The sequence below is a fragment of the Halichoerus grypus genome, chromosome 11 (genome assembly GCF_964656455.1).
Source record: "Halichoerus grypus chromosome 11, mHalGry1.hap1.1, whole genome shotgun sequence".
NCBI classification, from domain to species: Eukaryota; Metazoa; Chordata; class Mammalia; order Carnivora; family Phocidae; genus Halichoerus; species Halichoerus grypus.
This window is the reverse complement of record NC_135722.1, coordinates 103,321,893-103,349,299: the sequence shown is the minus strand read 5'-3', so window position 1 is coordinate 103,349,299 and position 27,407 is coordinate 103,321,893. Positions and strand designations below refer to the sequence as shown.

General features: G+C 37.3%; 1 protein-coding gene across 7 annotated transcripts in view; it reads left to right on the top strand.

Annotated features, from left to right (window-relative positions):
• The first annotated feature begins 1,326 nt into the window (after positions 1 to 1,326).
• The window catches only part of SIK2 (salt inducible kinase 2), a 133,169-nt gene continuing 107,088 nt past the window's right edge, over positions 1,327 to 27,407 (top strand). For 3 of the 7 annotated variants that reach the window (XR_013442614.1, XR_013442613.1, XM_078059004.1), the window contains exons 1-3: positions 1,327 to 1,612; positions 20,675 to 20,791; positions 23,692 to 23,755. Coding sequence is in view for 5 of the 7 variants with exons in the window: in XM_078059004.1 (XP_077915130.1) it covers positions 1,478 to 1,612; positions 20,675 to 20,791; positions 23,692 to 23,755 (316 nt within the window). In the remaining 2 variants the exon portion in view is untranslated. Of the gene's footprint in view, positions 1,613 to 20,672; positions 20,792 to 23,388; positions 23,495 to 23,691; positions 23,756 to 27,407 lie in introns of those variants that run through there. The other 4 variants (XM_078059008.1, XM_078059007.1, XM_078059006.1 and 1 more) reach the window with 3 other exon arrangements.

Genomic DNA, 27,407 nt, shown 5'->3' with positions numbered 1-27,407 from the left:
TTACCATAATGGTTGCAAAATGGTGATTTCTTAATTTCGCCATTTCCTCCAGTGTCTTAGTTGTCAAGAAGAGTTATTTCTCCTCTCCGGCCTTTGTATTTATTTATTTAATATTTTAAGAATAAATATGCACTTGCGTATTCTTTTTTGAAATTCACTGTGTTATAATCCATCTTAGTCATTATTCACTGGTGATGCTCAGTGTCCCAGTTTTGGTAAACGGAGGTAGCTTCAAGCTGGTTCCCGTTTCCTGTGGACTTGTTCTCCATCACTCTGAAAATCTTGCTTTCTGGCACAAGATCTTCATGGGCATTTTATACTTTCCCTCTTTCTGCCTTTGAATCATCCATTTCTCCAGAGTCTGGTTCCTTTCAGTAGAGATTGGCATTTAGAAAGCAAGACGTGGAGGCATGTAATATATTTCAAAATATAAAAATAACGCTGTTCCTGTTTCCTTGGGCCACTACATGGAAGACCGGTGTGTGGTGATTTGCAATCCTAACTCTACCCTCACCTGCATGACCCTGGCAATTCCCTTCATTCCTTGGGGTTTGATTCATCATCTGAAAAGAAATTAGATAAGGTAAGTATTTCTTAACCTCTTTCAGGGTCACCAACACGTTTGCGAATCTGATAAAAGCTACAGTCCCATCTCTCCAGAGACAATCTCAAAGAAGGAAAAATTCGCATACATTTTAGGGGGGTTGAGGCTTTGAAGCCCATGTGGGGCTCCAAATCCCTGGATTAAGTGATCTCTAGTGTCTCTTCAAGCGCTGACATTCTGTGAGTCTGCAAGCGACCGTGCTACTGTCAGAATGATTCCTCAGAGACATCAAAATGCGGAGGGATTTATATAGAAACAGATGAGAAAGGGATGCGAAGAAAGGAGCCTGCGAGCAATACGTTGCTCAGCCACAGCTCTTTGCAGGTGCCAAATTTGCCGGCGCACTGCAGTCTCAGGTGAGAGGTTTTGGCGGGAAGGCCCCTAGGTAGGCGGAGAACGCTGTTGCGGGGCGAGGGGACTGCAGAGCCGGTCCAGGTCGCTGCACCCCTCCGTTCCGCCCACCAGGGCTCGCTCTTGCCCTTCGGCTGGGTGGCCGAGGCACTGGGCGGGCCAGGAGGTGACCCCGCCCCTATCAGCCGCCAGGCGGCGGAGAACCAGGGGCGCCTGAGTCCGGAAAGAACGCGCCGTCCAGGCCCCGCCCGTCTTCCCTCGCTCCCTCCCTCCCTCCCTGCCGCCGACGTCGGCGGTGCTCCGGTCGCCATGGTGACCAATCGAGGCCCGGTCCCGCCCCCGCCTCCCTGCCCCGGCCCCCTGACGTCGGCGCACGTCAGCGGCGGCGCGCGCCTGGCTGGGCCCAGCCGAGCGGGAGGGACCGAGCGAGGGAGCGAGCGGAGCGGCGTCGCCGGAGCCAAGCCGCGCCGCCGGCCCGCCAGCCCGCGCTCCAGTCCGCCGTGTCTAGCAGCGGGGCCCAGCATGGTCATGGCGGATGGCCCGAAGCACTTGCAGCGCGGGCCGGTCCGGGTGGGGTTCTACGACATCGAGGGCACGCTGGGCAAGGGTAACTTCGCTGTGGTGAAGCTGGGGCGGCACCGGATCACCAAGACGGAGGTGCGGCCCGGGGCTCGGCGGGAGCGTCCGAGGCGAGGGTCCGGGAGAGAGGAGCTGTTGGCCGGGAGGGGCGGCTGCGACCGGGTTGGGGGGGTTGCTGGGTCTGGCGGAGAGGCTGGGTCTCTGGCTGAGGCGAGGGGCCTGGGACTGTGAGGACCCGGGAGGTGCAGGGGGGTCGGTGAGCGCCGAAGGGCTCGGGGCCCGGTCACCTCGACCCGAGTGTCGTCCAGCTGGAAACCCGACCGGCCCGAGCTTTGCCTTCTCTACGCCCCCGCCGGTGGCCGCACGGAATTTCTCCCGGAGCCTCCCACCCGGGCCGTGACCTGATCTGTGGCCTCCGCTCCAGAGCCCAAGTTCCGCGTCTTCCCTGCTCTGAGCTGGGGGTGGGGTGGGAGGGGAAGTCTGGGTGCTCCCGGGCTGCGCGAGGAGGGACGTCGCCAGCCCCGGGGAAGGGGCCGCCTGCGCTCGGACTCCCGGGACAGGGCATCGCGCGGCCCCCGGGACCGCGGCGCCCCTCCCTGGCTCCGCGGGGAAGGGGCCCCGGTGGCCGGGAATGCCCGGACGACCATTGTCCATCTTCTCTCCCTCCTTTTGCCAGACGGCGTCTCTGATTTGGTGTCAGGCTAGCTTGATCTCGTGCCTGAGGCATTTCCATCTAATACTCCAGACAATAGAACTGGTGAAAATGGTCCTCTCTGCGCTTGCACAGTCGGGGGCTCGGTCTCGCTTCGCCCAGGTTGTCCCTTGACCAGGTGTGCGTTCTGGTGGCGAGTGCGCGTTCCTTAAGCCACCGCTCATTCTGCCTCTACTCCGAGAGCCCTCGACTGCTTCCTGGCCGTGAATCCAGCCAGCATCCCCCACTCCACTGCACATTCTGATGCACCGTACATATTTTCTCCCAAGTCTCTCTTCTTACCTAACCCGCCCCCCTTCCTTCCACTGCCTCAAGCTGCTCTCCTCAGGGTCTCTATTTTAAGACGTGCAAATTAAATACTTCAGAAAAACAGTAGAAACAAAACCATTCTTTAGAATAAACCCTTGTGTTTTTGACGTACTCTACCCTGCCTTATTGTAGTTGTTCTGGAGTTTCGTCCTTTTTCAGGTTTTTCTTTCCCTCAGTTTTCATCCTACTCAGTCGATTTCCCCCTTATTAGTGCGAATGTGCTAGAGTTTGAATATGCAGTAACGTAGGAATGGATTTTCAGAATGGCTGTGTGAGGTGAAGGGCGTTTGGAAACTGGAGTGATTTTTGTTGCTGCTGTTCTTGGAAGTTTTGCTTAATGTGAAGGAATCCATTTCCACAAAGTAGGGGCATGTGTCATTGTGTCGTCTTTACTTTTTGTCCTCCCCTACTAAAGGTGAGGCATTCCAAATCTGACTTATTTTATAGCATCAGGACCAAGGTCACAAATTTTCTCTCACAAATTTACCATTGTTAGCAATTATACTAAGTTTGTAATGATAAATAATGTGACTATAGTGAGATTACTTAATCTTGATCCCAGCGTTTCTAAAAATGAAGAAATTGATTCCATTCCTCTAAAGAACCATGGCCTGATCCCATGCTATTTCCCCATAAACTACATAAAAGAAGGCATTTTTAATGTGTATTTTTATATGAGTCCTTGCTTAATGACTGTAAAAATCAAACAGATTATGCATTAAAGAAAGCTTCTTGCAGAACTTCTGAACGTTTTTACGTGGTTGAATTTCAAACCCATTAGTTCATAATTTTTTTTCTCATCAGCTTTTATCATTATTGGCCATAAGATTTAATTAATTCAGCTGTTACTTATTAGGCCAAATTTAGATACTAGGGTATCTATTTAAGAACTGTTTAGGTGAGCTGGTAATGAGTGACACTTTCTCTTGAAGTTGACAGTTCAAACCGTGTCCCTTTTAAACTGATATATCTGGTAGAGCTAGGGGGCACTGTGGAGTAGTACCGTGGTTTAGCCATCAGATACTGAGATCAATGCATTTGTAATTGAAGACACAGGTCGGATCATGAAATACCACTCAGATCCTAGTATACATGTGTAAAATGATTTAATTGAAAAGCTAAATTTCTAGTCCGTAGAACCCATCTCCCTTTGCCTTTCCAAAGAAGGTGTCTTTAACATATAAAAAGAAATAATGTGAATTTAAGATGGGTGAGTATCCCTGGTAATTTGGTGTGAGTGGAAATTTTAAAGTTGAGAGGAACGAGGGAAATAGCAGGGTAATTAATGAAGAGAAAAGTTCTTGTAGATCTGAAGTTTTGCAAAGTTGCTCTGTGAATTTTTGTGGTAATTTGCATTAAGAATTGTTTAGCAACAGCACCTATAAAATTTTCTTAAAGTATACTATTAATAAGGATTTTTAAAGCAGTGTTTATTATCTTCATTCATTGGATAAATATTTCTGTCTTCAATAAATACAACTATCTCAAATACTGTAAATAAGATGGCTGGTGGAAACCTTAAAGTTTTATTTAACATTATTTTAGGTTCTCATTGCTGAACATACTACAGTATTACAGTGAGAACAATTAAAGTGGTATAAAGAGCAATATCAGCTAAATATCATGATTATACGTCTTAGAGAAATTTCTTCAGTATGGTTTAACGTCAATGTAAGTTTGTGTTTTAAAACTTAGAGGTCTTTTTTCCCAAGTTTGAACCCAAGGTAAATTTTAGGGCTTAGTTGAAACATCTCTGTGGTAAACAATTGGACCCTGTTATTTTTACTTGGCTCTTCTCTTTCCCTTGTTCTGAATCACTGAAGAATGATGTATTTTCTACAGAGATGGGAGATCCAAGACTGTTTGCCTTTTAGGAAAAGAAAAATCAGTACACACAAAGAGATCTTCATTTTGGTCTAATCTATCAAATAGCTTAACATTGTTTAAGAAGTATAATTACATCATCATCTGAAGCTGTATTCTCATGCTAGATCTCTATGTAAATTTTGCACACAAAAGGGAAGGCAGGTGGTGATAGAATCCAGCTTCCTAATATAATACTTCAGAAAAGCTTTGTAGTGTTGGTTTGTGGTTTATGAATTAGGGTAGCTAATTTTATAAAATTAGCATAATGGGAAAAGAATAATAGCATTTAGACTGTTAAACTATTTTAGGCAATAGTGGTTGCTAGTTTGCTATGCTCTGAGTGTCCTTGAGTAGTGTTTTATTTTATCAAATCTGTGCTAGCAAAGAATTTTTCTTTCTAATTGTATGGCTAATTTTTTTGTTGGTTTTTGTCTGTTGAATAAAATTCCAAAGAAGTCATTTGTACCCTTAAATTGTTTTTGTTTTCTATTAAAGAGTCTTACTATAGAAAATATAAAGAAGAATATAGTGCACAAAAAGTACATGTGCTATTCCTCCACCAATGGGAGTAAATCATTCTCATGGCATATTTCCCTCTAGTCTTTTTTTATTATTATTTATTTTCCATAGATGAGATCACATGCTGTATAGACTTACATAAATTACATCCTCTTTTCCACTTATTGTATAGCATATTTTGCTTATTATATATAACTTTATAAAACGTTTTTAATAGCTGCATAGTGTTCTACCTTGTAGACGAATTCTATCTTACTGAACAGTTTTCTTATTATTGAACATTTCCAGTTTTCACTTATAGTAATTAATTTGCAGTGAATAATATTTGTCTATGTAACTCTTTGCGTTTTTTTCCAGGGGAGGGGCAGGAAGAGGGAGTGGGCTTTGGAGGTAAATTCCTAGAAAGGAAATTATTAAGTGAGAAGATACTATTGTCACATTAAGGAATAATATATATTATCAAATTGATCATGTTTATATTGAAAAATTTTAAAGTATAGATAAATGAAAAAAATTACCCATAATATCACCACCCCAGGATAACCATTAGTTATTTTCAGATCTTTTCTGTGACAGATAATTGTATTTTCCTCAATACCATACCTCATATAGTGCTTAAAGAGCATATAAATGTGTGGTCCATAGAATCTTAAAGCTGTTTCACAGAGGTTCTGAAAATTACTTTATTAAAAGGGCATGTTGGTGTTGGGCTACTTCGTTATCCTTAAGAGAACCCGGAATGCAAAATAGATAGCAAGGACATTCTGAAGACTGCTTTTGTTCACTGAAAAGCTTTCTGTGTGCATTTTGGGGTTTTTAGGTTTAGGCATAATTCTTTACTACCTTAATGTAGGTATTTTTTAAAGCTTTCCAAATAGTTAAAGTATCAAAATTGCATTTTTAGAGCGAGGATACAAACAAAAAGAATATTATATTCTGATTAGTGTTTCTTGAAGAGAACTTATTTCTTTAATACATTTGAATTTTATATTTTGCTTTCAAGTTTTAGGACTCCTCTCAGTAGTCTTGGTATTCATCTTGTGCTCTGCAATAGTCCATATTTCAAGAAGCAGCTATGCTATGTACAACAGAAGGACTGGTTATCAGATAACTTAATCACTATTATTTGTATCTGGGCCTATGTATGGTCTTTATAGTGTGTTGAAATGAAAACTATATTTGTCATGGAATATATGTGCTATATTAGAAACTGTTCTCTGGTTTCTTGGCACCCCAGACAAATAATATTTGACAAATTATTCTGCTAAATATTGCTCAAAGTGATCTGTTCTTTTTGGGGAGTGGTTGGGGACAAACATCCAAAATAAAAGTTGTGTAAATTTTTATATTCTGTAGAAACTTTTAACTTTAACAGAGTTTAATGCGTTCTGATTTTGATTCCACTGGGAAATTCTCTCTCAGTATCTGGCAATTAAGAAAACATTTATTTGGAAATAACTGAAACTGGCCTCCATTCCTGGATTCATATGATGACATTTGACTTATGGGCCACTGCTGATGGTAGAGTCAGTTTCCTTGGAGCCAAATGGATTCCAGAAATTCACTAAGATACCATTTTTTCCTATTTAGTGTACCTAGCACCTCTTCTGTCTTCTACCTCCATATTTTTTGAAAAAAGTTTTTAATGTATTTATATGCCTTTATTCAGAACATTTATGGAGATTGCTTTCCCACCCTTCAAGGAAAAATAGTGAGAAATCCCTATATCCAGTTTGAGATTATTGGAAGAATGAAAGACAGTTACATTTGGGGATTTCATCAGAAGCTCCTCATTTAGAAAACATTTTTAAAATACTTTAAATAGTTAAAGTGATAAATCTTGGATGAATTAGACTGAAAAATGCTAAAATTTGTTTTAAGTTTTTCTCTAAGATAAACATAGTATTTGTTTTTTTCCCCATTACAAAAGTATGCATGTTCATTGTAGATATTGTTGAAAAAGTCAAGAAAATAAACGTTCTTAATGCCACCATTCAGACCAAGAGATCACCACTATTAATATTTGATTCATATCCTCTTCATTATTCACATATATTTTATATGTTAGTAATGAAAATTGATGTCATCTATATGTTTTTTTATTTAATGTGTTAACATTTCCCCAAGTTAAAGTCTAAAGCATCATTAAATAGCGTTCTTACATATGATTGTATTTTATTTCATCAATTTCCTATTACTGAACATTTAGACTGTTTCTCTCTTTTGCTGTTTCTCTAAGGTAATGTTTCAGAGGGCATTCCTATATATATATATATATGTATATATATCTTTATGTGCTTAACTGATTATTCCCTCAGGGTAATCCCATGGCAGTGAAATTCTTGGGTCAAGGAGTATGTCCTTACATCTACATCTTATGGCATGAGATGCCAAATTATCCTCTAGAAAAGTCACACCTGTTAATTTTCACCAGGAAGAAAGCATTTGCCAGGACTATTATTTTTTAAATCTTTCCCAGTTGATAGAGAATAATATTTTTTTATTTTAATTAACATTTCTGATTTAACATTTTTCCTTTGAGTGCCTGGTTTTATAAGATGACTATTTGTTATTTCTTTTGTGAATTGTTTTTTGTCCTTTGGACCATTTTTTGTTTTTGGGGGGGTTTTTTGTTTGTTTGTTTTAAGATTTTATTTATTTGAGAGAGAGGGAGCACGATCCAGGGGAGGGGCAGAGAAGCAGACTCCCCACCGAGCAGGGAGCCTAATGCAGGGCTCGATCCCAGGACTCTGGGATCATGACCTGAGCCGAAAGCAACCACTTAACAGACTGAGCCACCCAGGCACCCTTGGCCCATTTTTAAAATTGAGTTGTCATTTTTGATGATTTGTTTAAATAATTTTTAAGATAGAATATTTTTTAATCATTTCTTTTATAGTCTTAATCCTCGGTTCAATTTCTATGGATCTAAAAATGTAATGACATTTACCTTTTCTCCAGTCTGTTTTCCTTATTCACCATTGGAAAAGAGAAATTAAATCTTCATGAGGGTTTATTGCATTATATAAATTCCTACCTTTTTAAAAGTCAGTTTTAGGGTGCCTGGGTGGCTCAGTCAATTAAGTGTCCACCTCTTGACTTTAGCTCAGGTCATGATCTCAGGGTCCTGAGTTCCATCTTGAGTTGGTCTCTATGCTCAGCAGGGAGTGGGCTGAAGATTCTCTTTCCCTCCCCCTCTGCCTCTCCTCTCCCTCGCTTGTGCTCTCTTTGTCTCTCTCTCTCACTCAGGTAAATAAATAAAATCTTTTTAAAAAATAAAAAATAAAAGTCAATTTTAATCTGGAAAAAAATTGTAGTTTATTTATACTTAAAAGATAACTAGAGAACTCCATGTTTTACTTTTGACTTTTACTGCTTTCAGAAACCCTTTCTTTGTAGGACCACTCAGTCACACTGACTTGTTGGTCAAATGTTCTGATTCCACCCATGATTTGATGTATGAGCTTGTAAAGTACATTTAATGTTTAATTTTGAAGATCTAATTGTATGGTAAGAATAATGCTCTCTGGTACTTCAGAGTGGTAAATAGCGCTGAAGCAAATATTACCTGAGACAGCAAGCATATGTTAATCCCTTCTGATTTGTTACTAGAAGTACTGCTCTTGTTGTGTAACTTCCTTATAAAGTCCCCCAAGCTACTTTTATAGTGTGGTTTCTTTAAGTGCATGAGATGAATATTTCTTTAATGAGAAGTGAAAAGCAATTTTTGTTAAAGACAGGATAACATTACCATTAAATTGCATTTTGAAAAGTGAAAAAAAAATCTTTCATCCATCAGCTTAACACTATTTCATTTCTGCTCATACATTTAATCCCTTGTCTTCTGTACAGATTTGTATTTTATATGTTCTTTTGTATGTATTATTTTTTACTTTGTTGGAAACATTTCTCTGTATGTAGTCTTCATTAATATTTACATTTTAGCAAATAATATAGCCATTTTATAGAGAATTTAGAAAATAAAATGAAAATGACTAAAATTTCACAGATGGAAAAGTTAGCATATTTGATAAATATAATAACTTCATTTCATTTTTTGTTTTTCCTGTTAGAAAAGTAATCCATGTTTACTGAAGAAAAATTGCACAGAAAAGTATAAAGCAGAAAAATAGTCCACAATTTTTTTCACCCACTGATAACATTTTTGTCATAGTTATATCTAGTTTTTCCTGGTCTTTTTCTATACATATCTTGTGTTGAGACTGTGCTCAAATACTGATTTTTTAATTTAATATTATAGTCTACGCAATCCTTTATATTAAGAAAAACTATTTAATAGCTGTATAACCATAACATAAGCTTACTGTAATTCACATAATTATTTCCCACTTACTGTTTCTATTTTTATATTACAAATAATATTCACTGAATATATTTACAAGTAAGTCTTTACCATCGTTTCAGGTTATTTCCTTCAAATAATTTCTCAGAAGTGGAATCCTTAGGCTAAATGGGATGGGTGATTTTTTTCTTTATTGAAATATAATTAACATACAGTGTTCTATTACTTTAAGGTGTACGACATATTATTCAACAATTCTATACATTACTCAGTGCTCATCACAATAAGTGTACTCTATTTAATTTTTTTGAGTATAGTTGATACACAATTCTACATTATTTTCAAGTGTACAACTTAGTGAATTGGCAAGTTTATACATTATGCTACATTTACCACAAGTATAGCCATCATCTGCCTGTTATATTGTCCCATTATGTTGCTATTACTGTATCATTGACTGTATTTGTTATACTGTGCCTTTTATTCCTGTGACTTATTCCATAGCTGGAAGCCTGTATCTCCCTCTCCCTTCACCCATTTTGCCCAATGTCCCACCTTCTTCTCCTCTGGCAACCATCACTTTGTTCTCTGTATTTACAGGTCTGATTCTGCTTTTTGTTGTGTATTCATTTGTTTTTGTGTATTTTTTTCAGATTCCACTTATGAATGGAGTCATATGATATTTGTCTTTCTCAGTTTGACTTATTTCCCTTAGCATAGTATCATCCTCTAGGTCCAACCAAGTCCGAAATGGCATGATCTCATCCTTTTTTATGGCTGCATAATATTCCAGCATGTGTGTGTGTGTGTGTGTGTGTGTGTGTGTGTGTGTGTGTGTCTGTGTGTGTGTCTGTGTGTCTGTGTGTGTCTGTGTACTGATGGACACTTAGGTTGCTTCCATATTTTGGCTATTGTAAATAATGCTGTAATAAACATATGGCTGCATATATGTTTTTTTCAAATTAGTGTTTTTGTTTTCTTTGGGTAAATACTCATTAGTGAAATTAATGGATCATATAGTATTTCTATTTTTTTTTTTTTTTTAAAGATTTTATTTATTTGACAGAGAGAAAGACAGCCAGAGAGGGAACACAAGCAGGGGGAGTGGGAGAGGGAGAAGCAGGCTTCCCGCCGAGCAGGGAGCCCGATGCGGGGCTCGATCCCAGGACCCTGGGATCATGACCTGAGTCGAAGGCAGACGCTTAACGACTGAGCCACCCAGGCGCCCCTAGTATTTCTATTTTTAATTTTTGAGGAACCTCTATACTGTTTTCCACAGTGGCCTTGCCAATTTATATTCCCACCAACAGTGCATGAAGGTCTCTTTCTCTCCAGATCCTCACCAACACTTGTTATTTGTCTTTTTGATTTTACCTCTTCCAACTAGTGTAAGGTGATAACTCATTGTGATTTTAATTTGCGTTTCCCTGATGTTAAGTGATGTTGAGCATCTTTTCATGTGTCTGTTGGCCATCTGGATGTCATCTTTGGACGAATGTCTATTCAAGTCCTCTGCCCATTTTTTAATTGTTTTTTTTGTTGTTGAGTTGTATGAGTTTTTTAAATATATTTTGGATCTTACCCCCTTAACAGATACATCATGTGCAAATATCTTCTCCCATTCAGTAGGTTGCCTATTTGGTTTTACTGTTGGTTTCCTTTGCTGTGCAAAAGTTTTTATTTGGTTTAGTACTAATAGTTTATTTTTGCTTTTGTTTCCCTTGCCAAAGGAGAACTATGTAGAAAAATGTTGCTATGGCCAGTTTCAGAGAAATTACTGCCTGTGCTCTCTTCTGGTTTTTTATGGTTTCAGGTCTCACATTTAGGTCTTTCATCCATTTTGAGGGGTTTTTTGGGGGGTGTGTATGGTGTTAGAAAGTGATCCAGTTTCAGTCTTTTGCACGTAGCTGTCCAGTTTTCCCAGCATTTGTTGAAAAGACTGTCTTTTCACCATTGTATATTCTTGCCTCCTTTGTTGTAGAGTAGTTGACCATATAAGCATGGGTTTATTTCTAGGCTCTCTGTTAAGTTCTGTTGATCTGTGTGTCCGCTTTTGTGCCAGTACCATACTGTTTTGATTACTACAGCTTTTGTAGTATATCTTGAAATTGGGATTGTGATACCTCCAGCTTTGTTTTTCTTTTTCAAGATTGCTTTGACTATTGTGTAAGATTGATGAATCACTGACCTGTACCCCTGAAACAAATAATACATTATATGTTAATAAAAATTGAAAAAAAAAAGATTGCTTTGACTTTTTGGGGTCTTATATGGTTCTATACAAATTATAGTCTTTTTTGTTCTAGTTCTGTGAAAAATATTACTGGTATTTTGATAGGGATAGCATTAAATCTGTAGATTGCTTTGGGTAGTGTAGTGTAGACATTTTAACAACATTGATTCTTCAATCTATGAGCATGGATATCTTTCCATTTGTTTATATTGTCTTCAGTTTTTCATGGGTGTTTTATAGTTTTGGGAGTACAGGTCTTTCACTTCCATGGTTAAGTTTATTCCTAGGTAGCTTATTCTTTTTGATACAGTTGTAAGTGGGATTGTTTTCCTAATTTCTGCTTCGATTTCATTATTAGTGTATAGAAATGCACTAGATTTCTGCATATTAATTTCATATCCTATGACTTTACTGAACTTTACTGAATTTTTTTAGTGAAGTCTTTAGAGTTTTCTGTATAATGTATGTCACGTACAAATAGTAAAGTTTTACTTCTTACCAATTTGGATGCCTTTTATTTTGTGTCTGATTGCTGTGGCTAGGACTTCCAGTACTGTGTTGAATAAAAGTGGTGAGAGTGGACATGCTTGTCCTGTTCCTGATCTTAGAAGAAGAGCTCCTGGTTTTTCATCATTGGGTATGATGTTAGCTGTGGGTTTGTCATATATGGCCTTTAATGTGTTGAAGTAGTTCCCTCTAAACCTGTTTTGTTGCGAGTTTTTATCATGAGTGGATGTTATACTTTGCCAGATGCTTTTTCTGCATCTATTGAGATGATGATATGGTTTTTATCCATTCTCTTGTTAATGTAATGTATCATGTTGGTTGATGAATATTGAACCACCTTTGCATCCCTAGAATAAATCCCAGTTAATTATGGTGAATAATTTTTTAATGTATTGTTTAATTTGATTTGCTCATATTTCATTGAATATTTTTACATCTGTGTTCAGCAGAGATATTGGCCTGTAGTTTTTGTAGGCTGTTTTTTCGTTTGTTTTGTTTTGTTTTGTTTTGTAGTGTCTTTATCTGGTATTGGTATCAGGGTAATGCTGCCTCTTAGAATGAATTTGGAAGTTTTCTTTCCTATTCTATTTTTTTGGAATAGTTTGAGAAATAATAGGTATTAACTCTTTACATGTTTGGTAGAATTTACCTGTGAAGCCATCTGATCCTGGACTTTTGTTTGTTGGGAGTCTTGTTTTTTGTTTTTTGTTTTTTTTACTGATTGAATTTCATTGCTAGTAATCAGTCTATTAAACATTCTCTTTCTTCTTGATTCAGTTTTGGAAGGTTATATGTTTCTAGGAATTTATCCATTTCTTCTAGATTATCTAATTTGTTGGCATAAAACTTTTTATAATAATCTCTTATAATTCTTTGTATTTCTCTGGTGATGGTTGTTATTTCTCCTCCTTCAATTCTGATTTTATTTATTTGAGTTGTCTCTCTCACCTTTTTTTTTCTTAAGTCTGGCTAAGGGTTTATCAGTTTTGTTGATCTTTTCAAAGAACCAGCTCCTGGTTTCATTTATCCTTTCTATTGTTTTTATAGTCTTTATTTCATTTATTTATGCTCTAATCTTTATTATTATTATTATTATTATTATTATTATTATTATTATTATTACTTTGGCTTTGGGCTTTGTGCCTTTTCTAGCTCCTTTAGGTATAAGGTTAGGTTGTTTGAGATTTTTCTTGCCTCTTGAGGTAGGCCTGTATTGCTATAATCTTCCCTCTTAGGACAGCTTTTCCTGCATCTGAAAGATTTCAGACTATTGTGTTTTCATTTTCATTTGTCTCCATGTATTTTTTGATTTCCTCTTTGATGTGTTGTTGGACCCATTTATTGTTATCAGTAGCAATTTATTTAGCCTCCATGTATTTGTGTTCTTTCCAGATTTTTTCTTGTGTGTGATTTCTAGTTTCATACTGATGTGGTTGGAAAAGATGCATGATATGATTTCAGTCTTTTTTAATTTGTTGAGACTTATTTTGTGGCTCAACATGTGATCTCTTCTGGAGAATGTTCCATGTGAAATTGAAAAAAATGTGTATTCCACTGTTTTTAGATGAAATGTTCTGAATGTATCTGTTAGATCCATCTGGTCCAATGTGTCATTTAAAGCCGCTGTTTCCTTGTTGAATTTCTGTTTGGATAATCTATCCATTGATGTGTGTCTTAAAGTCTCTTACTATTATTGTATTACTATTGATTTCTTTATGTCTGTTAATAGTTGCTTTATGTATTTGGCTGCTGCCATATTTGATGCATAAATATTTACTATTGTATCTTATTGTTGGATTGTTCCCTTTATGATTATGTAGTGTCCTTCTTTGTCTCTTGTTAATCTGTATTGTAAAGTCTGTTTTGTCCAATGTAAGTATTGCTACCCCAGCTTTCTTTTTGCTTCTCTTTGCATGTTAAATGTTTTTTCCATCCCTTCACTTTCAATCTGAATGTGTTTTTAGGTCTGAAGGGAGTCTCTGGTAAGCGGCATATAGATGGGTCTTGCTTTTTTATCCTTTCAGTCACCCTGTGCCTTTTGATTGGGGTAATAGTCTGTTTACATTTAAAGTAATTATCAATAGGTACTTTGTTACTTGTTTTACAGTTGTTTTTCTTAGTTCTCTGTTCCTTTCTTTTTGTCTTGCTTTCTTCCCTGTGGTTTCTTTAGTATTATGCTTGGATTCCTTTCTCATTATATTTTATGTATCCGTTATAGGTTTTTGATTTATGGTTACCATTAGATTCATATATAACATCTTATGCATATAGCAGTCTATATTAAGTTGATGGTTGCTTAACTTTGAACCCATTCTAAAAGCACTAAATTTTTACTCTCTACTCACCCCACACACATTTTATGTATATGATGGCCTACTTTACATCCTTCTATTTTGTGAATCCCTTGACTGATTTTTCTGCCAGTCTTTGGGTTGTTTTCAGTTAGTTGCACTGATGTGGCTGTTATCTTGGTGTATACATGGGACAAGGTAAGCTCAGGATACTTCTACTCTACCATCTTCCCAGAACTCCCTCAGGATGGATGACTATTTTTTAGCCTAATTTTTTTTTTGAAATTTTTATTTTTAAATAATTTCTACACCCAATGTGGGGCGCAGACTCACAATCCCGAGATCAGGAGTCACATGCTTTACCGACTGAGTCAGCCGGGGACCCCGGGATGGATGATTTTTAAGGTTCTTGATAAAAATTGTCAAAATACCTTTCAGAAAAATTATAACCTATTTTATTTATTTATTTATTTTAAAGATTTTATTTATTTATTTGACAGAGAGAGAAACATAGCGAGAGAGGGAACACAAGCAGGGGCAGAGGGAGAGGGAGAAGCAGGCTCCCCGCTGAGCAGGGAGCCCAATGCGGGGCTCGATCCCAGGACCCTGGGATCATGACCTGAGCCGAAGGCAGACGCCTAACGACTGAGCCACCCAGGCGCCCCTAACCTATTTTATAGTCATACCAGCAATATATAAAAGTGGCCATCTTGTTGAACCTTAGCCCACAAGGGTGTTTATCTTTTACTCTTTGTAAATATAAGAGGAAAGGGTATTTCTTGATAAATCTACATAATATTGTATTAGATATTTTATTATTTTTAATTCACTTTTTCCTATTTCTGAGGTTGAATATTCACTGTTGCTACTTTTACATGAGATTTAGTTTGGTAGCAGTCATTCTAGTTTATGTATGGCCTCCAAAGTTGTATAGGAAACCTTCCTTTTATCCCCTAGCCAGAGGAATATAAATTTTTCTGTCTCTACATAAACTAACTAAAGGTTTTGTTTTTTTTTTAAAGATACTGCATGCATATGTAGGAATTGGAGAGTTGAATAATTCAGATGAATAACAGAAAGGAATCCTTCAATTTTCAGAGTCCCTTGCTTGACTTTGTTGTGACCATGCAGATCTTGTCCTTAGTACTGTGTTCATAACTAAGTAGAAAAGGGATGCAGAGAGTAAACTCCCAGAAATCTAAGTTCATAGTTACCTTTAAAATGTTGGAACTTTCATACACATCAGGAAAATCCCCCAGTGCAGATTTTTCTCGCTGATAAAATTTGTTTTCCAAAATGTGTTCTCTTTGTTCTCACAGATCTATTAACTTCCTTGAAGGTAGGAATCAGATCTTGTTCATTTTTGTATCCTGAGCATAATTCCGGGCACACAACAGGTGCTCAACAAGGCTCTTTGAAAAAGTAGGAAGATTGAACTTGGAGTTTGAAGGCCTGCGGTTTTTCCCATTAATTCACTTGAGCTGTAGGACCTTTTGTAGATTATGTAACATCTTTGGAACCTCAGTTTCATCAACTCATGGATGCTCTGCTTGTTCCATTTACTTCACAAAGTTGAGAAATAAATGAGATAAAATATGTTAAAGTATCTTGGGAAATTAAAAAGTACCGTGCAGTTGTGAAAGTCATCATCATCATTATATTTCTGGGAAGTACTTGGTAATGAGTCCCATTGTTAAGAAATTACCTGGAAGAATATGCCAGAGACTGCTAGCTGAACACCAAAAATCCATTGTTTCCTCTTCTTCCTGGACCTATCACTGGACTGTCTCTGGGCTTCTCTTGCATTTAGATATGGTTATGTGACTGAGTTCTAACTAATGGAGTGAACAGAAATAATATGTGTCACCTCAGGGCTAGTCTGTAAAAACCTCTTGTGAGGGCTCCTCCAAGTTTCCTTCTCCTGTCAGGCTGGAAAAGTAGTAAAACATCCTTAAACCTCATATGCCTGCGTGGAGGCATCTTCACCCATCCCATTCTGCTACATGAGCAAAAAATAAACTTCTGTTCTATTTGAATCACTATACATTTTGTGGTCTACTTGTTCATAGCAGTTAGACAAGCCCTATTTTTTTTCAAGCTTTAACAATTTATTTTTTATTCTTTTTTTATTATTTTCAGAAGTAGAATTTAGTGATTCATTAGTTGCATAGAACACCCAGTGCTCCTTACATCAAGAGCCCTCCCTCCTTAATGCCCATCACCACTTATCCCTTCCCCCCACCCATCTCCCCTCCAGCAACCCTGTTTCCTAGAGTTCAGTGTCTCTTACAGTTTGCCTCTCTCAGTTTTCATCTTATTTTATTTTTCCTTCCCTTCCCCTATGCTTATCTGTTTTATTTCTTAAATTCCACATATCAGTGAAATCATATGGTATTTGTCTTTCTCTGACTTATTTCACTTAACCTAATAATACCTTCTAGTTCTATCCATATTGTTGCAAATGGCGACATTTCATTCTTATTGACGGCTGAGTAATATTCCTGTGTGTGTGTGTGTGTGTGTGTGTGTGTGTGTGTGTGTAAACACACACCACATCTTTAGCCATTCATCTGATGGACATCTGGGCTCTTTTCATAGTTTGTCTATTGTGGACATTGCTGCTATAAACATTGGGGTATAGCTGCCCCTTCAAATCACTATGTTTGTATCCTTTGGATAAATACCTAGTAGTGCAAATGCTGGGTCATAAGGTAGCTCTATTTGTAACTTTTTGAGGAACCTCCGTACTGTTTTCCAGAGTGGCTGCACCAGTGTAAGAGGGTTCCCCTTTCTCTACATCCTTGCCAACAACATCTGTTGTTTCCTGAGTTGTTAATTTTAGCCATTTTGACAGTTGTGAGGTGGTATCTCATTGTGGTTTTGATTTGTATTTCCCTGATGCCAAGTGATGTTGAGCATTTTTTCATGTGTCTCTTGGCCTATTTATATGTCTTTGGAGAAATGGCTGTTCGTGTCTTCTGCCCATTTCTTGCCTGGGTTTTTTGTTCTTTAGGTGTTGAGTTTGATAGATTACAGATTTTGGACTAACCCTTTATCTGATAAGACATTTGCAAATATCTTCTCCCATTCCGTAGGTTGCCTGTTAGTTTTGTTGATGGTTTCCTTGCTGTGCAGAAGCTTTTTATCTTGATGAAGTCCCAATAGTTCATTTTTTGCTTTTGTTTCCCTTGCCTTTGGAGACATGTCTAGCAAGAAATTCCTGCGGTCGAGGTCAAAAAGGTTGCTGCCTGTGTTCTTCTCTAGGATTTCATGGATTCCTGTCTCACATTTAGGTCTTTCATCCATTTTGAATTTATTTTTGTGTGTGGTGTAAGAAAGTGGTCCAGTTTCATTCTCCTGCATGTACTGTCCAGTTTTCCCAGCACCATTTCTTGAAAAGACTGTTTTTTCCATTGGATATTCTTTCCTGCTTTGTCGAAGATTAGTTGATCAGAGAATTGAGGGTCCAGTTCTGGGTTCTCTATTCTGTTCCATTGATCTGTGTGTCTGTTTTTGTGCCAGTACCATACTGTCTTGATGATGACAGCTTTGTAATAGAGCTTGAAGTCCGAAATTGTGATGCTTCTAGCTTTGGTTTTCTTTTTCAACGTTACTTTGGCCATTCGGGGTCTTTTCTCATTCCATACAAATTTTAGGATTGTTTGCTCCAGCTCTGCGAAAAATGTTAATGGTATTTTGATGAACATGGATGCAAAAATTCTCACCAAGATACTAGCTAATAGGATCCAACAGTACACTAAAAGGATTATTCACCACGACCAAGTGGGATTTATTCCTGGGCTGCAAGGGTGGTTCCACATCTGCAAATCAGGCAATGTGATACATCCACATTAATAAAAGCCCTAACTATTAAAAGGAGCATGCTAACACATGCTCTGCTTTTTATTTAGTGCTTTACTTTTTCATAATCCTTACAAGCCTTACAAGCAAGGGATAACAGGGTAAAGATATAAGTAGGTACACGTGTGGTTCATATATTTATAAGATAAAACTAAAGAGAATTTGATTTTGTCATTTGAGAATTTTTTGGTTGAGAAAAGTTGAATAATGAGATTTATGACTTACTAAGGTTTATTTAGATAATTTATGTATTTTTCAGTTTTTCATTGTTTGAGGCCAGGGTTTTAAAAAAGAGTATGAGGTATCTCTTGGTAATACCTTGCTTTAATTGGAATTTAGTGTCTAAAGTTTTTCTTTAACATTATAGTGTTAAAGATATGATAATCAAGATATTCTTTTTATTAACAGGTTCTGACCCATTTCATTATAAAAGTTTTTTTTTGGTGAGGGGGATATCTAGACATGCTCCAGCAATTGGAGGGCAAGACATTTTCTTCAAAATAAGCATGTCTGTGAAACTCCATATTACCTTCCTAAGGAATATTGGGGAAATTAAAGTATACACTTATCCTTTTATCTGGCAGCTTTTACCTAAAGTAACTAATAATACTATATCATAAAATTGAGGAGGAGGGGGTTGCTTTAAATCTGTTTAAATTTAGGGATGCCTGGGTGGCTCAGTTGGTTAAGCAGCTGCCTTTGGCTCAGGTCATGATCCCAGGATCCTGGGTTTGAGTCCCACATTGGGCTCCCTGCTTAGCAGGGAGCCTGCTTCTCCCTCTGCCTGCCACTCCTCCTGCTTGTGCTCTCTCTCTCTCTCTCTCTGACAAATAAATAAAATCTTTTTTAAAAATCTATTTAAATTTAAATAAATATTGGGGTGGTCCAATAATGTCCTTAATATCAAGTATAATATTGATTAGTGTCCTTATCTAGCAAAGTTTAGCACCCTTTACTTTCTAGGATATTTTGATTATGGAAATAATACACCACCAAACATAATGAAAATATCACAAAACCTATGCACTTCACTGTCTAGAGAAGGAACTACCCCCCTTTCTTCTTAGGTAGTAAATTTAATTTTATGCATTATATTTAGTAATCTGATTTCCCCTGGGAAGCTTGAGTTCTTCTCTGGGTTACAATTAATTCAAATCAGGAAATAAGCTGTGGATAGCAAATTAGAAATAGATATTGGTAAGAAATAAACCTTATAGTAGAGCTTTAAGAGGTAACAGCAAAGGACAAAGCAGCCATAGGAAAGAAGAAAAAACTATATAAACAGGAGCCTGAAGAAATTAAGTGAATTGACAAGCTGAGTCCTATATCCTTGGATACCTTTTAGAAGTATGAACTATTATATATAGCACATACAATAATTGATAATAATTATCTTGAAACAACATAAAACTGAGTTATGTTCAGAATACTTTTTGGTAGACTGTGAAGTACATTTTAGAGTTTCTTCAGAACTTGTTATAATCAAGTTTGAGTGGTTCCCAGTGATCTGAAAATTTTAGTTAAATCAGAAAGGCTTATTTCCTAACCAAATAGCTACAGTTTCTAAAAAAAATAAGTTCTTTTTTGATTGCATAGAAAAAGGTACATGATTCGTGATTTTTAACTACCTAGTTATTCACCTTCAAATGCAGTTCCTTCAAATTGTTAACCTTGGAGTGGTTTGGGTTCCTATCTAGTTATGATAGGAAGAGGCCACATTCTTAAAAATCAGATTCTTTTAAGGAGGTCAAAAGCTAGTGTAATTACTAACAGATGAGTTTTTGCACTTTGATTTTTAAAATAAAATTTAGGGGCACCTGGGTGACTCAGTCGGTTAAGCATCTCCCTTTGGCTCAGGTCATGATCCCAGGGTTCTGGGATTGAGCCCCACATTGGGCTCCCTGCTCAGCGGGGATCATGCTTCTCCCTCTCCCTTTGCCCCTCCTCCCATTTGTGTGTGCATGCTCTCTCTCAATAAATAAGTAAATTAAAACTTTTAAAAAATAAAGTTTAATCCAGTTGGTATCTTTCATATAAATAGATTTTAACACTTTATATTTAGCCTTCCTACCTCCCCCAGAAAGCTATATCTATATTCTTTGGAATCTATCACTTGCTTTTCTAGAAAAGCTGTATTTCAGTACAGCAGAACCTGCCTTCTACTTGGCTGATCATTTATTTACAGGTACTTTGCAACAGGCTGATAACTGGTTGAAGCTGATGAGCTTTTATTTCTTCAGTTTATAAGTAGAGTAAAACATTACAGTTATATTAAAAGAGAAACAATGTTTTATTAAAGTAACTCTGCAGGGTTCTTCTTAGCACACTGAAGGTAACTCCTAAACAAAATCGCCACAGTGCGTCACGTGGTAGATGTTTAAGAAGTAACTTGTTGAATGAATGAGCATTGAATTTCAAGTATTTTTGTTGTCCTAGGAACTTACAGGCAAAGTATCAGGTGCCCTATATTCAAAAGATTCTTAACTGGAAAATGTTAACCATCACATACTAATTGTATTTATTTGTGTCCGGGACACAGGTGGCGATAAAAATAATAGATAAATCTCAGCTGGATGCAGTGAACCTTGAGAAAATCTACCGAGAAGTACAAATAATGAAAATGTTAGACCACCCTCACATCATCAAACTTTATCAGGTAGGATGTAACCTTATTCCTCTCCATGCTTCTCACATCCTGTTTTCTCTTTTGTATCATCTTTCTCTTTTATGTTAGTTTTTTTAGTCCATAAAAAAAGGAATAATTATATGGGTTTTATTAAACTGAGTACCCATTTTCTATATTTAAGTAAAAATTAGGAAATAAAAAACTAGTAGCTTAATTTTAAGTTATCTCTCACACTGTAAGTTATTTAATTAAAAAGTTTGTAGTTGTGTATTTATGATACTCAAGCCTGTTGACTTTCAGTGGTGGTACCATAAATGAGGATATGGCAGTTTTGCTTAATAAAAAAAATACACTGTTAATGTTTTATGAAATACAAAGGTTAAAATAGTATATTACTTAGTGGCATACTTGGTAATACTTAGAGCCAAACCTTATATTTTGTTTGGGTTATTTTGTCAGATAAAGTAAAGGAGTCATTTTTTAAAAAATTAACTTTATTGAGATATAATTTTTATAAAATAAATTGTACCCATTTCAAGTGTAAACTATATTTTTTAAAAGGAAGATATTCTCCGGGGCGCCTGGGTAGCTCAGTCGGTTAAGTGTCTGACTCTTGGTTTCAGCTCAGGTCTTGATCTTGGGGGTTGTGGGATCCAGCTCCGTGGCCAACTCAGTGCAGAGTCTGCTTGGGATTCTCTCTCCCTCTTCCTTTACCCCTCCCCCCACCCACACATGCTCTCTCTCTTTCTCTACAATAAATAAATAAACCTTAAAAAAAAAGATCTCTCATCTTAAGGAGTGAGATGGTCTTATTCTGTGGGTCTCTAAGATATGTGCTACATTTAAATGTGTTTAAAATAACTATCAGTTATTTTAACAGTTCCAAAGGATAGCAATTGCTGTCCTTTGGCATACACTTCTGTATTTTTTGTATAGTTTTTTTTTGTATAGTTCAAAAAAAAAAGATCTCTGATTTTTAAAGAGTAATTCATATTGAGGGATGATAATGTAATATGAAACTTTTTTTTAACACTTCTATTCATTAATATGTAGAATTTTTATATTAGAAAACTATTTTTTTAGAGGGGAGGAGGGTGAGAGAGAGAGAGAAGGCGGGGAGAGGGAGAGAGAGAATCTTAAGCAGGCTCCATGCCCAGCACCAATCATGACCTGAGCCAAAATCAAGAGTCCAGCACTGAGCCACCCAAGCACCCCTATTGGAAAACTATTTTTAAACTAAAATGTTACAGTATGCTGGCCTATGACTTTAATCTCCATAGTGTGATGCGTACACCCAGTGGTATGCTGGACTCAGCCTGTACTGGCTTGTAAGAACTGATTGTTAAATTTTCAGATGTTTTGCAAACCAACTAATAACATGTTAGTAGCTCAAAATCAGCTATGGTGGGAGTATTTACACCATAGAAAGCTGTTTACAAGTTAGGGCCTTTTTTTTTTTCCACAGAGAGCTATTACTAATGCACACTACTATGTGCACTCACATGGGTTAGCACAAGTGTCTCTTGGGCATAATAAGAAAATATTAGAACTTCTATGCTTATTTTTTATATCTACTTGTGTGCATTCTATAATGTATATAATGTGTTTGTATAGTGCCACAAGTATGTAATTTGTGCTGCTTATATTCATATAAGCATACGCATATGTTTGTGTATATATACATGTACATGAATGTGTAATACACATTTGGCTAAACAACTTGTTACTGATAGAGATTTGCAATTAAAAAGGTGTGGAGACCATTGGAGACCATTAGTATTACCATTAGAATGAGAGACCATGGTGTGCCACTCAAAACAGTTCTAAAACTGCAGAAGGCTTCTTTGGTGATATTTATATCAGAGTATTTCTCCTTTTAAGCTTTTTTTTCTTTTCCCTAAAGAGGATACTTATAAGAAACTATCCACATCCTTAGAAGTCTGATGAACCATAAGCCAAACTAAGATTAAAACTACCATGATTCACAGAATTCCATCTTTATTTGAGCTAAATAAGCAGTTAAATTGACTTACTATTTATCTTATTTAGACTCCAGTTGTACGTAGTTCTTAGTTTTCTGGCCTGATTGGGAATAGTCCTAAGCTGACACGTTAGGGCAAAATCAATTTCCAGCCTTTTAGTAGATAACGGTTAAATTTTCATTGTTATCATGTGCCAGTACATAAAAGGATGGTGTTACAGAGAATCTAAAATTCACTCATTTTGTACTTATAAATTCATTTTCTTTTGGTTCAGTATAGGTTGAAATATCCCATTTGTGACACTGACGTGCTTCCTTTCCGAACCTAGAAAAATGAATAAAAATGTATACCAGTGGAGTTATGAAGAAGCTTTTGAATAGTGATTTCAAAATAACAGTAGTTTGTAACAATATCACAGTACAGTAGGAGGAATATCCTATTGTGCCAGATGATCCAGGCTACAGGCCTGATAAACCGAGCTTTATTTTATTTATCTCTATTATTCTTAATCAAAGTCTACCTATAGCACAGGGCTAGAAAAGTCCGTGAGAAGGTGGTAAAAAGTTGATCTTCAAAATTCCTGTTACTTGTATTCGTATTTTTTTAACTTGAATGTACATAACAATCACATTTTTGTTAAAATAGAAATTCTATGTCAGTAGGTCCGGGGTGGGGCCTGAGATTCTGCATTTCTAACATTTGCCCGCGCAGTGCTGCCGCTGCTGCCGGTCCATGGACCACACTTGGAAAAGTGAGCATCTAGATTCCTCACAAATCATTAGCAGAAGGATATTGTCATTCTTGTAAACTTAGCCACCTTCTGAATTATTCATAAATTTGATACTTCTATTAGTAGTTTTATTTAGTAACTCCATAGAATGTTGAGTTTCAGTAGAATAGAATTGCAATCCTTTCCTGTCAGACTAATATGGAATTTTTTATCAATAGGTAATGGAGACCAAAAATATGTTATACCTTGTGACAGAATATGCCAAAAATGGAGAAATTTTTGGTAAGTATTTCACTATTCTTTAAATTTGTTTTTAATTTGAAAATGTCACTAATCTTCACGAATGGAGTATTTCCTATTGACTTTCCTGCTTGTTTAAGAGTTGACAACTTGAACTAGAACTTTTTAAGCATGAGAATATAATAAAATATTCAGTGAAACAAAGATAAGGAATATAATTTATTCTCTTGTATTCATGATGTTTATGTATTAAAGCTATTGCTTAATTCCCTCATCTGTGTGAGAGAGATGGGAGAATTACAGACAGGAAAAAACTTGCAGTCATATTGCAAGGGGGATTTTCTTTCCTTTTATCTTCATTTTTTACCTTTCCTTCCAGGGGAAACATCAGTCGACAAATACTTACTGAGTTCCCAGGCATTGCTGTAGGTTTAGAGGATGTAATGATGACCTGAATAACCTGTTCTCTGCTGCCATTGTGGCTCATACAGTTTAGTAAGCTACTGACCATAGCTGTGCAACCCCGGGCAAGTCCCTGCAGCCCTCTGGGACCTAGTTCCTTTATCTCTAGTAAGGAAAGATTTTGATTAATTGGTTTCTGTGATCCATTCTAACCCTTAAAAATATTACAAATATTTTGTTCTAGTTTTCATCTCTTTTATTTTTATTCTTGTAGAGCCAGAACACTAGGTAGTCTAACACTTTTGGTTTTTAACCTGCACATTTAAATCCCGAATGGTTTTAAAACAGCCTTAGTGAGGAATTATCCATATACAGTAAAGTGCACATATTTAATGTGTACAACATAATACATTTTCACACACACACACACACACACACACACACACACGCAGACACACATGAAACCATTACCACAGTCAAGATATCCATAATTTCCAGAAGTTCCTTTGTGCCCCTTTTTATCTCTCTTGCCCCACCTCAGGACCAAGCAACTACTGATCTGTTTTCTGTCACTGTAGATGAGTTTGTCTTGTGGAGTTTTATATAAATATGGTCATACAGTATATAATTATTTTATGATTTATCCATTTTGTTGTATCAACATACCATCTTTTTTCACTAAGTAGTTTTATTGTAAATAGCTTTCTATTATATGAATATACCCCAGTTTATCCATTCATGTGTTAATAGATAATTGGGATGGTTTCGGTTTTTGGCTGTTACACATGAATTGCTCTGAACACTCACGTACAGGTCTTTAACTTACAGTCTACCTTCAAGTAATTGTTCACCACTTCACATATAGCATGAGTCTTAAAATAATATACCATTATTTTGCCCCTCCTGGCCTTTATGTTCTTGTCATACATTTTACTTATGCCTATTTAATAAAATACAAAATACAGTGTTGTTACTTTTGTTTAAAAAGTCAAAGAGAGTTCGATATTTTTTAAAATCTTACATATTTATTAGTGGAATATCATTGCCACATCCCTGTATGTAGATGCACATTGGATTTTCTTTGGCATTTCTTGTAAATCAGGTCTGTTGGTGATGAAATCTTTCAGCTTTTGTGTGTCTCAAATCTTTGTTTTTGAGAGATACTTGTACTGGGTATATAATTCTAATGTGGGTTTTTTTCTTTCAGTACTTTAAAGATGTTGCTCCACTGTATTCCCATTTGCATTATTTCTGACAAGAAACCTGCTGTCATCTTTTTCTTTATTCCTCTGTATGTAATTTGGCTCAATTCTGTGGCTGATTTTATAGTTTTCTGTTTATTACTGGTTTCAACAACTTGGTTATGATATGCCTTCCTGTGGTTTTCTTCATGATTTTGTTCTTACTGGATCTGTGAATGTACAGCTTCCATCAAATCCAGAAAATTCTCAGCCATTATTTTCTTGACCAATTTTTCTGGCCCACCCCTCCCTCCTCTTCTTTAGAGACTCCAATTACACATATATTAGGCTGTTTGAAATTGTTCTACAGCTCACTGTTGTTTTTTTCCATTTTAAAAAATTCCTTTGTCTCCCTGTATTTCATTTTGGAGAGTTGCTATTTGTAGGTCTTCAAGTCCTAGCATCTTCTGCAATGTCCAGTTTGCCATTAATCTCATCCAGTGTACTTCTCAGTCTCAGACATTGCAGATTTCTGCTCTGTAAACTTGATTAAGGCTTTTTTTTTTCTTTTCTATATCTACTATGTCTTTAGTTAGGTTTTTATTTTTTTATTTTTTTTTTTTTTTAAAGATTTTATTTATTTTATTTGACAGAGAGAGACACAGTGAGAGAGGGAACACAAGCAGGGGGAGTGGGAGAGGGAGAAGCAGACTCCCCGCCTGGCAGGGAGCCCGATGTGGGGCTCGATCCCAGGACCCTGGGATCATGACCTGAGCTGAAGGCAGACGCTTAACGACTGAGCCACCCAGGCGCCCTTTTAGTTAGGTTTTTAAACATCTGGAATACAGTTTTAATAACTTGTAATGTCCACATGTCCTAATACTGGTAGCACTGTCAGTGCTGAATCAGTTTTGAACTGTTCATGTTTCTACCCAGTTTTGGTCAGATTTTCCTGCTTCTTTATATGCCTGCTAATCTTTGAGTGGATGTCAGACATTGTTAGTTTTACCTTAGTGGTTGCCACATATTTTTGTATTCCTGTACCTCCTCTTGAGCTTTGATCTGGGACACAGTTAAGTTACTTGGAAACAGTTTATATCATTTAAGTCTTCTTTTTATGATTGGAGCAGTGCTCAGTCTAGGTATCATTATTTCCCACTTTGGAGTACTCTACCCAATGCCCCCATGAAATTGGGGCTTTTTTAGCCTGGTCAGTAGGAACAGGCAGTGATCCTGGTACCAGGCACTGTTTATTCTAATCCTCGTAGATGGTTCTTTTTCTGGCCTCGGATAATTTTCTCACATACACGTGCCAGTCAGTACTCCCCTGGATGCTCAAGGGGGACCTTCACAGATCAAAGCTTTGCACTGTGTGTACCTCTCTCTTCTTTGCTTGTTCTCCCTAGACTCTCAGCTCTGATTCCTCAACTCAGGGACTCTGCTGGGCTCTGCCTGTGTCTCCCTTCCCTATCCTGTGGCCTACACCCTTCTCTCAAGGTATTAGTTGAGGGTATTCATGGGTCTCACCTCATTTATTTCCTGCCTCTCAGGGATCACTCTTCTTTTTTGCCTGATGTTCAGTGTGTTATAAACCAATGTCTCATATATTTTTGTCTTTTATTTATTGTGGGGATGGTTTTGGGAGGGTAAACCCAGTCCCTGTTACTCTATCTTGGTTGCAAGCAGAAGTCTCCAATCCTATCAAAATTATCTTTAATTTTGGGGTGCCTGGTGGCTTAGTCGGTTGGGCATCTGCCTTCGGCTCAGGTCATGGTCCCAGGGTCCTGGGATCGAGCTCCACATCAGGCTCTGCATGGCGGGGAGCCTGCTTCTCCCTCTCCCTCTGCCTGCCACTCTGCCTACTTGTGCTCTCTCTCTGTGTCAAATAAATAAATAAAATATTTTTTTAAAATTATCTTTAATTTTAGCTGTTTTAAAAGAAAGATTTGGGGATGTCTGGGTGGCTTAGTTGGTTAAGCATCTGCCTTCAGCTCAGGTCATGATTCCAGGGTTCTGGGATCAAGTTCCACATCAGGCTCCTTGCTCAGTGCGGAACCTGCTTCTCCCTCTGCCTGTCCCTCCCCCTGCTTGTGTGTGCGCGCTCGCTCTCT